The sequence below is a fragment of the Heloderma suspectum genome, chromosome 2, assembly GCF_057233095.1.
Source record: "Heloderma suspectum isolate Gila_16-S chromosome 2, 16-S_ref, whole genome shotgun sequence".
NCBI lineage: Eukaryota > Metazoa > Chordata > Lepidosauria > Squamata > Helodermatidae > Heloderma > Heloderma suspectum.
The window spans coordinates 139,546,508-139,561,095 of record NC_139459.1 but is presented as its reverse complement, the minus strand read 5'-3'; the positions used below and the strand labels follow the sequence as shown (position 1 = coordinate 139,561,095).

At 43.3% G+C, this 14,588-nt stretch overlaps 2 protein-coding genes across 5 annotated transcripts in view; one reads left to right on the top strand and one right to left on the bottom strand.

The window, feature by feature from the left end:
* PPP2CB (protein phosphatase 2 catalytic subunit beta) overlaps positions 1-13,291 on the top strand; it is an 18,552-nt gene extending 5,261 nt beyond the window's left edge. The window contains exons 4-7 of the mRNA XM_084835028.1: positions 1,852-1,941; positions 10,934-11,095; positions 11,671-11,789; positions 12,631-13,291. Coding sequence (XP_084691154.1) covers positions 1,852-1,941; positions 10,934-11,095; positions 11,671-11,789; positions 12,631-12,703 — 444 coding nt within the window. The 3' untranslated portion in view covers positions 12,704-13,291. The remainder of the gene's footprint in view (positions 1-1,851; positions 1,942-10,933; positions 11,096-11,670; positions 11,790-12,630) is intronic.
* The window catches only part of GSR (glutathione-disulfide reductase), a 41,427-nt gene continuing 39,604 nt past the window's right edge, over positions 12,766-14,588 (bottom strand). For 3 of the 4 annotated variants that reach the window (XM_084835027.1, XM_084835025.1, XM_084835026.1), the window contains one exon: positions 12,766-14,588. In XM_084835027.1, coding sequence (XP_084691153.1) covers positions 14,439-14,588 — 150 coding nt within the window. In that variant the 3' untranslated portion in view covers positions 12,766-14,438. The other variant, XM_084835024.1, reaches the window with a different exon arrangement.

Below are 14,588 nucleotides of genomic sequence, written 5' to 3'. Positions count from 1 at the left end.
AGTACCAGAGGCAGTGAGCCTATGTACACCAGTTGCTGGGGAACATGGGTGGAGGGTGCTTTTGCACTCATGTCCTGCTTGTGTGTTCCTGGTCAACAGCTGGTTGGCCACTGTGTGAACAGAATGCTGGACTAGATGGACCCTTGGTCTGATCCAGCATGGCTCTTCTTATGTTCTCCCCAAGAAGGGTGCAGATGTGTGAAGGGGCAATTAAATTCTGACAGCCCACTATTCCATCACATGTGTGGGTTTGCTTGCTTGGTGGTAATAGTACTGCCCTGTATTATGACTTAAATTTCATGTCCCAAGTTTGAATTGTTAGGAGTAAAAAAAAAAAGTCTTCCTTTCAGATTCTGGTGTTTTGGTTTTTTTGATCCAGGACCAAAAATAGCCATTAAGTAGCATGTAAGATTTGGGGCTCTGAATTTTTTTTTTAATTAACAATTAACACAGTCCTAGGGTTTTGACTTCCTTTCTCTGCCTACCCCGTTCTAATCTGGTGCCCTCCAGATACTGTGGACTACACCTTCCATGATTTTGTAATCCGAAATATCTGAAGGACACCAGAACATGCAAATAGAAGGAGTTTGTCAAAATCCCACGAAAGAGTAAAAAAGAACAGGGAAATTGTTTTCTTCATTTTTTGCATCATTCTTCTGGTTCAGATATTTCTGCACTTTTTCACGTTTTCCTCATTATGCTCCTAGATTGGATGTCCTTTTTGAAACTTGGTTATGTTTTGTCATTAATATTATGGTATTAATAGTATCAGAATGAGCCTCAGCAAGCCTTGGGCTTGTGCACTCCCCTCTCCTCTGACACAACTGCAAAGAGGCAATTGGAAGATACTACTTCCATTTTAGATGAAACTCAGGTTGCCATGTTGTTTGAACCTGGACATATTGTAGTAAAATTTGACTATAGTTAGTGCGGGGAAAAGCCAACTTCATAAATTATGGTTTGAAGTTGGCTTGTTTCAACAAACCATAGTTAATACTAAGCACCAATTTTTCAGGTTTTAACAACATAGCATGCTGCAGTTAATCTAAAATGGAAGTGAAAGCTTCCAGATTCCTCATGGCTGTGGCTGGGGTCAAGGGGCATGCAACTGAAGTTTGCTGCTGCTTTTTTTGGTAATGCTAAATTGGTTTAGCATGACATCCAAACTAGTCCATTGAAAAAACTGTTTCAGGAGATCTTAGATTCAGGTGGTTCTGATTGTCATTAGAAATGTTTGTTACTTTCTCTCCCAGTTTTTGCTCAAGGAGAGATCAGCACACCCAGACCTGGTTCGGACGCTCAAACAACCCATGGTTAACAAAACATGGAGTTGTTTATGAGTGCCTGTGAGCGGGTGTGCTGATTCCTGCCTGCTTGCTGGCCTCCGCTTTCAGTTAACCCAGGAACACATTGTTCCTGGGCTGTTTCGTGACATCTGAACCTGGGATTCTGGGTTTTTTAGGGGTTAAACCACCCAGAGTTAACCTGACAAGTGTCAATGGTTTGTTGTTGGGTTAACTCTGAGAGGTAAGCAGCCCAGAGTTTCTGGATTTGGATGTCACAAAACAAACCAGGAACGGGGTGTTCCTAAGCTGTTGAAAGTGGGAATGGGCGGGAGGCAGCATGCTCCCGTGTGACCCCACCAGTTCCTGAGTTAAACTGCCCAGGAATTGACCATGACATGCAAGTCAGGTCTGGGTCATTGTCAAAATGCAGGTTGGGGTAAGTAGCGTAACAATTGGCTCTGGGTATCAAGAAGTAACTCAAGAGCTGATTTTAGTCTTCAGAGAAGGAGGTATACCGCCTATTGGCAATGCACATAATTTTATCCTGCTTTTCTTCCTTACTCAGATATTCTGTCTCCATGGAGGTCTTTCTCCATCTATAGATACACTGGATCATATCAGAGCTCTTGATCGTCTGCAGGAAGTTCCACACGAGGTAACATAAATGAAAATGCGTTATGATTTTATAGAGATTGTTGTGCTTGTATACTATATCATATATTTGATTTATATGTATGTGTGTGTGATATACTTTATCATATATTTGTTAGAATTTAAGCAGGCAATTGAAACCAATGGGAGGGAATTCCTAAAACAAAACAAAAAATGTCTGGAAAAGGGTGGGGGAAAGCAAAAACTTCTCTCTCCCTTTTGGCATGAGCCCAGCTGAACCTTGGACAAGGCAGATCATGGCCCTTGGATTTCCTTTGTGGTAGCGGTAGGATTGCTCTGTTAATGTCCTTAACTTTATTGTGTACTTGGTGCATCGCTACAGCCGATTTTTTTTTTTTTTCCAAAGGCCAGGATTTAGAAAGCTTTCTGAGAAGGTAGAGGCTTCACAAATCTTCCCTGGAAGTTCATGGAACCTTCTTCAGAATAATTTGCATCAGCATTTAGCAGCAGCATTGTCGTGTACAAATTAAATTATTCTGCCCATTTATGAATTATAACCAGGATGTCCACGTGTTACTAGAAAATAGCTGCTTTTATTGCTTTAAAACAGGTGGGCAACTTTAGGTAGACCAGGGGCCAATTTACAGCCCCTGAAATGCCCGCCATTCCTGCTGCATTCCCACTTCTGCATTGCCTGCAGCAGCAAACAAATTCAGCGGAAAACTGCTAGAGAGAGTCAAAAGGACCACACTTAACTTGAACATAAGCTAAATTTGGCACTTCTGAATCTCCACATTGGTTTGCCACCAAATTTTGGCAGCAAATTGCAGATTTTCGTTACGCTGCACTGCCAAATTTCAGCAATCTGGGAGTGGCGGCAGGGGCTGCACTCAAGGTCATGGGGGGGGCCTACATGTTGCCCACCCCTCCTTTAGAATGTTGGGATTGTTCTGTAGCCTGGCTTTGAAATTTTAGTGCACATCAGTGCAAAGGCTTGAACATTGGTTTAATATTTTTATAATAATTGGTGCATAAAGTGCATTGCCACTTTGGGGAGTCGCAAGGGCATTGCCCTGTCATCTGGGGATTAGAACACGTGTGAGGTTTCTGTATGAGAGACCGGCCTGTGACTGACCTAATATGCTGATAACATCCAGCTCTATTTCTCTGTAATGTCTGAGTTAGGCGATTCTGAACTGGTGCCTGGATGCAGTCATGGGCTGGATGAAGGCCAATAAACTGAAACTGAATCCTTATAAGACAGAGACTATGGATGGGTGGTTCCTAGGTCCAGGAATTGGGTTGTTCACCTCCTCTGGATGGGGCTGCACTCCCTCTGAGGGAGCAGCTTGAGGGTCCTCCTGGATCCAGCTTTGTCAGTGGAGGACTGCATGACCTCGGTAGCTTGGAGTACCCATTACCAACTTTGGTTGGTGCAGTAACTACACCTGTTCCTGGATGGGGCTAGCTTAGCTACTGTGGTCCATGTACTAGTAACTTCACAAATAGATTACTGCAGTGCACTCTAGGTGAGCTTGCCCTTGAGCTGTGTGTGGAAGCTGCAGCCGGTGCAGAATGCAGCAACTAGGGTGCTCTGTAGGACACCTGGTCATGTACACATTGCACCTGTGTTAAAAGCAGTGGAGGCTGGTAGCTCTGATGTCAGTGGGGCAGTGAACCCACTCCAGGTTTCAGTCAGAACTCTAAAGGAGCATTACTCCTTTAGAGTTCTGACTGAAACCTGGAGCGGATTCACCACCACACTGACATCAGAACTAACAGCCTCCACTGGTTAAAAGAACTGCACTGGCTGCCCATTAGCTACTGAGCCATGTTCAAGTTATTGATGAACAAAACTCTAAATAACTTGGGACAAGGATTCAGAGGAGACCTTATTGATCCACGACCAATAGAATATCACCACATAAGATCTTGAAAGTGGGCCCACCCTCTGGGACACCCTCCCCCCTGTGGTTCAAGAGGCAGAAAATGTGTCTTTTAAGCACCTCCTGTAGTTGTTTATGCAGGCTTCCTCTGGCTTATAAACTAACCATCATGATGATGCTCCATTTTTCTGTTTTTGGTATTTCTTTTATTAGCGTTGTTATTGTAGCTGTCATTGTTTATTAATAGCATATTTTAAACAGTGATTTTAAATATTTTTTTATGTAAACCTCTTAGAGATTTTACTTCTTCGTGGTCTCTGTGCATCACACATATGGGCTCTTCGCCTGTGCTAAGCTTCTTGTCGGGGAACTTCCAAAGCCAAGGAACGTTTTGGCAGGAACCCTCCCCCACCATCCACTGCGCATATCCCAGCGGGTTCCCGCCCGTTCCCTCTGTTCTCTTTCGACCGCCTAGCAGTAGCCTCTTCGGGAGCTTCCTCTGTCATGGAGAATTTTGAGTTTTTTTTCCACAATGGTGCTGAGGTTCTTTCTTTCTCTCTCTCTCCCCCCCCCCTTCCTCATTAGCTTGTCTTGTTTTTGGTCGTTGCCGTCGTGGCAGTATATTTTCAAGTATTGGCGTTATTCTTGGGATCGAGACTATTATTCTGATCCATCAAGATACTCAGAGCCTTGGTACCATCCTTGAGCATTGGCGACTCTTTTTCCTCCTACAGTAGATGACTTGGTTCCACTGCCACCTGTGCTGCCTTGCTCATCATCTTTACTTCGAAGCCAGGCTGCTTTGGACAAACCAAGTCAGATGTCACCTGCGCCTGTGGGGGCAGCCTGATCCTCAGCCTGTTCTGGCTCCTCAATTGTCCTCATCTCATAATTCTGCAGATGATTACGAGTCTGACACTTCTTTGTATTCTTCCATCCCGCCGCCGGTTCCTTCTCTGGATGATGCTGCATGAGTGCCAGAGGGAGCCTCTCCTTCAGAGGATATGTTTAATTTTGCTGAGAAGTTAGCAGGATGGCACAGTCGCTCAATATTGATGTGCAGCAACCAGAGCAGCATGTTCAGGACCTGGTTTTGGATGCAGTTCATACTGCATCATTGAAACTGGTAGCAGTCCCCTTTCTTCTACCCCTCTTCAGGTGGTGCAGCAATCATGGAAGGCTCCATCTTCGATGGTGCCAACATCTAAGGGACTTGAGTCCCTGCACCACATACAAGAAAAAGATGCAGCATTTTTTCCACGGCCAGATTCTGTTATTGTGGAATAGGTGCAAGGGAGGTCACAGAAAATTCATGCTTCTCCTGTCGACAAGGAGGGTAGAAGATTGGATCTGTTGGGGAGATGGTTGTACTCTTCTGCTGCCCTTGGTCTCTGTGTGGTGAACTATCAGGCCATGATGGCCAGATACCAGCTGTTTCTATGGGGGAAAATGGACTCCCTTTGCGCTTATCTCCCAGAGGACCAAAGGGATCTTGCCAGAGTCTTTCATGCAGAAGCTGTCAAGTTGTCCAGGCAGCAGATTAACAGTTCCTGGCAAGAAGCTGATTGTAGCACCAAGTCAGTGGTGGGTGCTGTTGCACTCCAGAGGCATGCTTGGTTGCAGTCTGCGGGTTTAACCCTGAGGCTCAATCACAAATTGAGGATTTGCCTTTTGATGGTGAAGAGCTCTTTAATGCCAAAACTGATGAGCAAATGGACTTCGTTCAAAAGGCGAAGACAACCGCCCCCAAAATGGTCTTGGGTCCTCAATAGCAGCAATACAAGTTGCCCAGGTGGTTCCGCCATCAACTATATATGACCAAGCAGCAGTGTGATCATTATTCTTGCTACCATCCTCAGCAGAAGCAGTGTGCTGCTTCTTCAAAATATTTTCAGGGTTGTGGTAGGCCTGACTCTTTTAAGTGGTGCCTTTGACTCACCGGTGCTTGCCGTTCCATCTTCCCAGCCAGCCTTTCTTCGGGTCCATCTTGGCTCGGTACCTGTCCATCTGGAAAAGAATAACTACGGACAGCTGGGTGTTAAGTATAATCAGTTGGGGCTACAGGATAGAATTTCATACCTTTCCTCAATTGAGTGTTGTTCGTGTTACCCCTCTGTTGCTGGTTATCCTTATAGAAATGACCACCTTGATCCAGAACTGGAGCAATTCAATGAGTTCTTCCATACTAGCTAGTGGACAGTTTCTTCTCCCAGTATTTCACCATACCAAAACGGGATGGAGGCCTCTGTCCCATCTTGGATTTGAGGAATTCAAACAAGTTTATCACTCCCAGAAAGTTCAGAATGATCACGTTGGCTTCGATCCTCCCTCTCCTTCAGAAAGATGCTTCGTTTGCCACTATAGACCTGAAGGATGCATATTTCCATATCGCAATCGCAGAGGCTCACCAGAGGTACCTGCGTTTCATCTTTGGTACCAATATGTCTCAGTTTTGGGTCCTGCCCTTTGGTCTAGCAACCACCCCACGAGTTTTAGGAAGTGCATGACAGTTTTGCATTTGTATCTTCAGCTTCAGGGCATCAAAGTCTACCCTTACCTGGACAATTGGCTCCTCGTTTCAGATTCTGAAGTTTGCCTCTGTTGTGCCATTGAGATTGTTCTGAACCTTCTGGGACTGTTGGGCCTGTACGTCAACAGGGAGAAGTCAACTTTGAAGCCAACACAACGGCTTCAATTCATAGGGGCGCTGCTGGACTCGAGGGTTGCACGTGCTTATCTGCCTCTGAATCGACAACTTCAGTTGAGTGAACTTGCAGAAATCACTTATTTTTGGTGGCGGGTTACCACTCACAACCTTCAAACATTATTGGGACATATGGCAGCAGCCGTCACTGTTACTCAGTGGGTGAGACTTCGGATGCGACCATTACAAAACTGGCTGCTCTGAAACTTCAGTTCTACCACCGATGCCCGGCGCTGTCATTTGAGGATTCTGGACAAAATAGACTCCCTCCTGTGGTGGATTCAGCCACACAACTTATGTTGGGGCATTCCCTTCATCCAAGTATCCCCTATATGGATATTGATGACAGACCCTTCTCTTTTGGGATGGAAGCCCATTGTGGTCCACTTTGGATTCAAGGAACCTGGTCTGCAGTGGAAAAGAAACGTCGCATAAATTTCCTGGAATTTCTTGCAATTTGGAAGATGATGCATGCATTCGAGACTTACCTTCAAAGAAGGCATGTGCAGATCCTGACAGACAATATGGCGGTGTTGTGGTACTTCAGAAACCAAGGGGGCACGCATTCGTCCAAGCTCATGAAGCTCACGATGGATGTGTTCCAGTGGGCAACCCATTTGGACATTCTGTTGAGCACTCTTCACACTGCCAGAGAAGACAGTGTTTTGGCAATCTGAGCAGGTCATACAAATCGTCCCACAAGTTGCAGATGTCTACCTCCATCCTGCGTTGTCTTCCTGAAATGGGGTTGGCCAACGATAGACTTGTTCACAACCCCATTGAATGTGATATGCCAGAGATTCTGCATGAGAGCGGAGATCGGTCAATCATCCTTGGCTGACGCGTTCAAATAACTGGCACAGGGAACTGTTTTACCTCTTCCCGTTTCCTCTTATCCCAAGGGTGCTCCAAAAGCTAGCACACGACAGGACGGACTGCCTTTTAAATGCTCTTTGGTGGCTGCGGCAGCCATGGTTTGCGGCCCTGCTGCATCTGTCAAAAAGGCAGTTCCTGCGTCTTCCGCAATCCTCAGATCTGATCTCGCAGGACCGGGGCAGGATTTGGCACCTGGATCTCAACACCCTGAAATTAATGGCCTGAAGGATTTGGCAGCGAGTACTGGGTCCCAACTCTTGTACGAGATTCAGGCAGTTTTAGACAAGGCTTGGAAACCAGCTACACATCGATCGTATGAGGCAAAGTGGTCATCATTTTTGAAATTTGCAGATCTCCATGATTTTGACCCACTTAAGGGACTGATTGAAAATGTCCTTTTGTTTCCGCATCGTTTGTTTTAGAAAGGTTTAAAACCGTAATCCATAAAGGTTTATTTGGCAGCTCTTTCTTTTTATAGAGGGCAAATTCAAGGTTTTTCTCTATTCACTCACCCTACTACTCATCAGTTTCTGCGGGGCTTGAACTATTTGTTGCCTCCAATAAGAACTCTAGTATCTCCGTGGAGTCTCTGTTGTGTTACATGCCCTTCTTTCAAAACCCTTTGAACCTCTGGCCACTACAGACCTTCGGTTGTTGTCATGGAAACTGGCCTTTTTAGTTGCCATCATGTCATCCCAGACGTGTTAGTGAACTTTGTGCCTTATGGGTGGATCATCCCTACGTTATCTTTTATAAGGACAAGGTTGACCTGAGACTGGACATTGACGTCTTACTGAAGGTGGTCTCTGATTTCAATGTCAACCAATCCATATCACTGCCAACCATTTTTCCAGACCCATCTTCTGATCTGGAACGGAAGTTGCATGCTCTGGATGTAAGGAGAGCATTGGCTTTTTATAAGGCACGGGCAGCACGTTCCGTAACACGCAATGGCTTTTTGTTTGCTGTGGTGGTCCCAAAAAGGGTCTTCCTGCTTCATCTGAAAGGCTGGCCTCCTGGATTGTGCAAACTATTGGTTTAGCCTATGACTTGCCAGCCTTGGAGCATTCGTCACACATCCAGGTGTCCAGATGGGCGATTATTTATTTTTATTTATTAAGTTTATTAAAGTGGAAATGTGATTGAAACCCTCGACACTTGTAAAGCATTTCAGACTGGATGTCAAAGCATGTTCCGACTGTACTTTTAAGGCAAGCCATGCTGTCATGGGTCTTTTCATGAGAAACCTACCCAGCTCCAGTAAGTGAGTTTGTTAGTCGCCCATATGTGCAATGCACAGAGACCACGAAGAAGAAATGCAGGTTGCTCACCTGTAACTGGTTCTTTGAGTGGTCATCTGTGCATTCACACAACCTACCCACCGTCCCCACTTCGGTGTCAATGTCGATTTCGATGTTGGTACCGAGGTGTGATTTTTCCCTCGGATTGAAGGCCACACTGGGCAGTCTCAAGGAATTGAGGGAACAGTCGGGAACCCGCTGGGACATGCACAGTGGGCCATTCCTGGGGTTTAGAAGTTTCTTGACAGAGGCTCAGCGCAGGCACAGAGCCCCTATGTGTGAATGCACAGATGACCACTCGAAGAACCACACTTACAGGTAAGCAACCTGCATTTATATTAAGCAGTGTACAAGTATTATTAATGAAGTTTGCAGCACATTTTTGACTGGGTTGGATCCAGATACACACATTCTGTGTGTATGGCAGATGCTGAATTCTACATGCCCTCTTTCTCCTGGAAGCCACCCTCCCCACAACCTCCTTCAAGGGTTAAAGGACTCTTCTGAATGGTGTGAGCTGTGGCGAAGGGGATGCAAGGGGAAGTAGATGGCAGCTTGGAAAGTAATTATAGGTAAATTCTTCTATCTGTGACACAGTAGGGTAGTTTGAGTAACACACGCACGAATCCCTACAGCTGGAGGTAGTTTCCAGTCATCCTGGAGTTGGAAGAATGTGAATCATAAATGGATGATGTCATCTCAAGCTTACTAGATGAGTCAGTCAGTTCTCAGATTGTGCATTCCCTTCATAATGGAAGGGTATAAGCCTTTAAATAAAACATTGCATTTGTGTGCATGCATCTAAAATTGTGCCCAGTTGCTTTGTATGCAAGAGCTGATCTGGCATCAGTTGTTCTCTTGAATTCTGCTTCTTTAACTATCCAATTTCAGTGGTTCTTTTTGAATGCATTGTTAGTTCTCAAGCTCTTGACTGTTTTTCTGCTGGCTGCCTTGTTCATCCTTTCAATCTATTTTTCATTCTGCATTTCAAGTGAAACTACTACTACTTTACCAATTTTCTCTCTAAACAGCAATGTTTTTTTTTTCCTGTTCAGGTTGATGTTTTGCCAGCTAATATATAAGTAACAAATCACCCTCTTAGTATTTTTGGTATTGAGTATCATCTGTATCAGCCTTCCCCAACCTAGTGTCAGCAGGTTTTAGACTTCAGCTTGCATCATCTCTGAAAATTGGCCATGCTGGCTAGAGCTGATCAAACTTGTAGTCCAAAAGAGCTAGAGGGCGCCCACTGGCTTGGGAAAGGTTGGTCTGGGGGCAGGGACTCAGGCCTGGGGGCCCAAATCTAGCCCTTCAAAGTTCCCCAGATGGACATGCCCCTTTCCCCGCCCTGCCCCCTTTCCCCCAATCACCAATTGTTAGGTGATCCCTGGTTTTTGCAGTTTTTTCCTCCATTTGAAAAGGTTGAAATGCTCCCTTAAGGCTTAGTTACTGGCAGTAAGAGTTTCAAGCTAAAAAAGTTTTGAAAAAGGTTGGCCCCACCCCTTTTGCCTTTGGCCTTGCCCACTTTGCCTTCAGCCCCACCCATCACTAGGATGCAGCCCAAAAAAAGTTATCCAAAATTTAATTCAGCCCTCAAGCTGAAAGAGGTTCCCCACCCACAGTCTACACATTGACTTTCACTTACACTTCTTTCTGATCTTTTGTTCCTCTTTTTCCATATTTTTTCCTGTCTACTCACACTAAAACTCTTAGTTTATCTGTCCCTTTTGTATCTGGCTGTTGCTGGTATTGCTCTTTCTTCCTCTGCTGCTTGAAATGTAAGGTTCAATTACTCTTTTTTCCCCCTCGTGTGTATATTCTATTGGTAAAATAATTTTCTAAGATTCTCAGCACTTCCAATATTCATTCTTTGTGTTGAAACTGCCCACTTCTTAGTTTACATTCTGGGCAACATCCAGTGTTGCATAAGTGGACTTCCACCTATAGTCAATCCCCTGTACTCCCTCAGATTTGCTCCCCCAACCTTCTTGAGTAGATTTGGGGCAAAACGCTGCACGGGGAGGGGGAATCCATCCTGCCAGCTCTATCTGTTCCACTGGCTGACGGACACAGTTGTATACAATCCTCTGCTTTTATCTCTGGGATAAAGGATACTTGGGTTTGTTTCAAGTTTTCCAGTTTATCTAATACTGTATAAGGTTTTTATATTATATACAAAATGCAATAGACTAAACATTTTTAGATTACCTTTTAAAGTAGTAATTAGCTGTTCTTATGTAATGGATATACATACATTTCTTTGAACAGGGCCCAATGTGTGATCTTTTATGGTCAGATCCAGACGATCGTGGTGGCTGGGGGATTTCTCCACGTGGTGCTGGTTACACATTTGGTCAGGATATTTCTGAAACATTTAACCATGCCAATGGGCTTACATTGGTGTCTCGTGCTCATCAACTTGTAATGGAGGTATAATTATTATGTTGTATGTACCATCTGAGGATTATCCTTGAAAATGTCTTTCTGCTTTAGCTGAGGCTGATGGGAGTTGAAGTCCAAAACATTGAAGGGCACCAGGTTGGAGAGAGTTGGTATAGTCTCAGCATTTTGATTCTGTGCTAGTAAGCCACAAAAAATATTCTACATATGAGCAAATTTAAATTAGTGTAGTATTTTGCAGCAATAATTAAGCTGCTATTCAAAGTAAATTAAAAAGTTTCTATTTGCCACAGATAGGTGGTTTCATTATCTGTCTTTGCTCATCTGTCCAAAAGTCCAGATCTACATAGGGCTGACTCTAGTTTATACTAATTTTAATGTATAGCCTTAAGGGAAAACATCAGGTGGAGCAACAGCATCTTTCCTATTCCCATTAAAAGAGATTGTCAGTGGTAAGCATTTGCTAGTATAAGCACACGGTGAAGGCTGATGACATTAGCAACAGAGCATAAAGAGAATGTTTTAAAGGTTTTTTGTAGGAGTAGATGAACAGTTAAGCAATTGCCCGATTCTTTTTATTGAAACTATTTTTCCCCCAACTGCAGGGCTACAATTGGTGTCATGATCGGAACGTGGTCACCATCTTCAGCGCGCCGAATTACTGTTATCGCTGTGGGAACCAGGCTGCTATCATGGAACTAGATGACACTTTAAAATATTCCTTGTAAGAAATATTAGTTTGTTTTACCATGGGAGAAGGGGGTGGTCAAAGGGAGTAATTTTTCTGCCCTTGTGATAAGTATTACTGTCTTTTATGGGCAGAAAGTATACCACTTTGAAATATTAACACTATGGAATGCCTGATTGATGGATGCTAAGGAAAGATAAAGAAAACATGAGTATTTTTGAAACCTGGATGTTGGAAAATGCTTCTTTTTTAAATATAACTTTGATAAGGCAAGACAACAATTTATCTAAGAACAGAACTTTTCCCCCCTTGTCAGTGTTTGTCTATCACAAATAATGAAGTTGGGTCTAAACAAATAATGGTGATATCCAATGGCAGACTGGCATTTGTAGAAGTTGACTTCCCCAGCAACCCTCAGAAGCCCCTCCAAAATGCTACAGAATCAGGAGACCCTCTTGAATTTTCAGGGTGGGATCCCTGAAAATCAGGCAGAGTGAGAAGTGCGGGAAATAATACTGACCAAAAATATTAAAGTATCTTTTGTTGCAGTTCGTTCACAATACTGTTTCCCCTTTATGATTCATTGTTGCCAGTCAGAAATTCTCACTGTGGTGCTTCTCACAAAGTTTAGTGAAAAAATAGCACATTGTCTATTCAAACAAGCACATAGGTTTTTAAGTCCCTTTGAAAACTTCAGCTTTGGCTCTGTCATGCCCATATAGGTTTGGTAAGACTGAAATATCTTCATTGGCTTGATGTCCTGCAGCAGGAATGGCACACATTCAAGCGGGGGTGTGGGTGTAGGCTTAGGAGTTTTGTTACTAAAAAATGTATCAGCTGAAGGCAAAGCACCTAATTGCTTTTTCCCCTCCAACAGTCTTCAGTTCGATCCAGCACCTCGTCGTGGAGAGCCTCATGTTACTCGGCGTACCCCAGACTACTTCCTATAAAAATCTCTTCCTCGGTCTGGCCTTGAGCAGTAGTAGTACACCTGGCATTTTTTTGAAAAGCAACAATTTATGTGATAAGTTGCGGTCTGTCTGAGCATAAAGCCTCTTCATGGACCAAACTGTGCCATAATGAGGATGAGCAGCTTTGAGCACAACTTAAGACTGACTTCAATATACTAATCAATCCTTTTATCAACCAGTCCAACAGCCAGTTTGCCTGCTGTAACTGTAGTAATTGTTTTCTTCTGGACTGTTCAAAGAGGAAAGGTAACTAATTCTCATCTCCCTTTCATGCTTACTTGTAAATTTTAGTTATAGTGTTTAACTGGCATGTATTAACATTTTGAAATTTAAGGAAAATGCACAAACTAACTTCCCTCTTAAGCCTGTTGCCCTCTTATTTTATTGACATAAGTAACTTAACTGGAGAAAAAAAATCCTCTTGGGAGTATGTTGTCATAAGCTTTCCCTCCATTTAAACTAGATTACTGTTCTGTGTTGATCTTTTTTTCTGTATATTTGTCATGAAAGTGCTTGCATCTTATTTGATGTATTTGAACAAATAAACTTGCAGATCATTATTCCAAACAGATGGGTATGCTAAAATAGAATAATTTGTCACACACAAACACTATTCATTGCAGGAGATGATCAGTTGTCAGAATAGCGGCTCATGGTTTGTTTGTAATAAATATCTGATAAAGCATTTGTAAACACCACTCTGCTTTTTTAAATAGCTACAAAAATGTAGCAAGAGATGCTGATCTCCATCAGTTTCATACTGGAATAATGGCAATGGCTACATTTCTTAGCACAATTTCCTCTAGTTAATCTCATTACCTCATCAAAAAGTATCTGCAAGTGTTTTAAGAATGCACGTTTTGATGATATGCAAGTTGTGTACAGAAATGAATAAATGGGGTGGCTGAAGCAGAAATGCCATACTAAAGTAAACATTTCTCACCCCCTTTCCTTTCTCACATCCTAGTAAGGTTTATGACTGAATGGGCACTCACTCACTTCACTTTTACAGAATGTAGCACTAGTTTCCTGCAATGAAAATCTAGCTTCCTATGGTTGCAAAGATATGTGTATTGGTAATGTCTGCTGAATTCTAGATCTAGAAGAGTGGCTCGATACAACTTCATGGGGCACAGAGTGGAGAGCTTTGGTGCCCTGTATCGTTAACATCCTAGTCCCTTACGATGATCAGAACAAATTAAGCAAAACTAGAAATATGTTGCAGATTTGCTTCTTGCAGAATGTGGGTTAACACTGCTGCAGTTGTGTACAGAGCTCTATTTTTTTCATCATACTTTGTCCCATTGTGCACTAAGTTCACCACTTCTTATATCTGCAGTTTTTACTTTTCCATGGCCTCCCACTTGGTTAAATGCAAAGGATGGATGTACAGTTTACTGAACAATAGTTGCTCAAAAGCAAGCTTTTCTGAGGACTGAATGGTCATTCAGTTGCTCTCAACATAGCAAGAACCACTGATTTAAAATCACTTTATTATTTCAAATATCAATTATGACCAAGTACAGGGGTCTCGGTTACAGCACTGGTTTTCTAGTACTTGTCTGCAGGGAAGTATTTCCATCACTGTTCAGTAGCAGTAAAAAAAAGAGGTATGGCTGAAATCTTGGCTTGAGTCACAAGGAAGAAAAAAAACATGATTCTGTAAAGATTAGTCCTTACCATCTCACAAAACATTTTTGTAAGCATCACCTTTTTAGCGAAGTGTAACCAGCTCTTCTGAAGAAGTTGGGTGAATGGCCACAGTCTGATCAAAGTCAGCCTTTGTTGCTCCCATTTTGACAGCTACTGCAAAGCCTTGGAGCATTTCATCACATCCCAACCCTTGCATATGAAGTCCTACCAC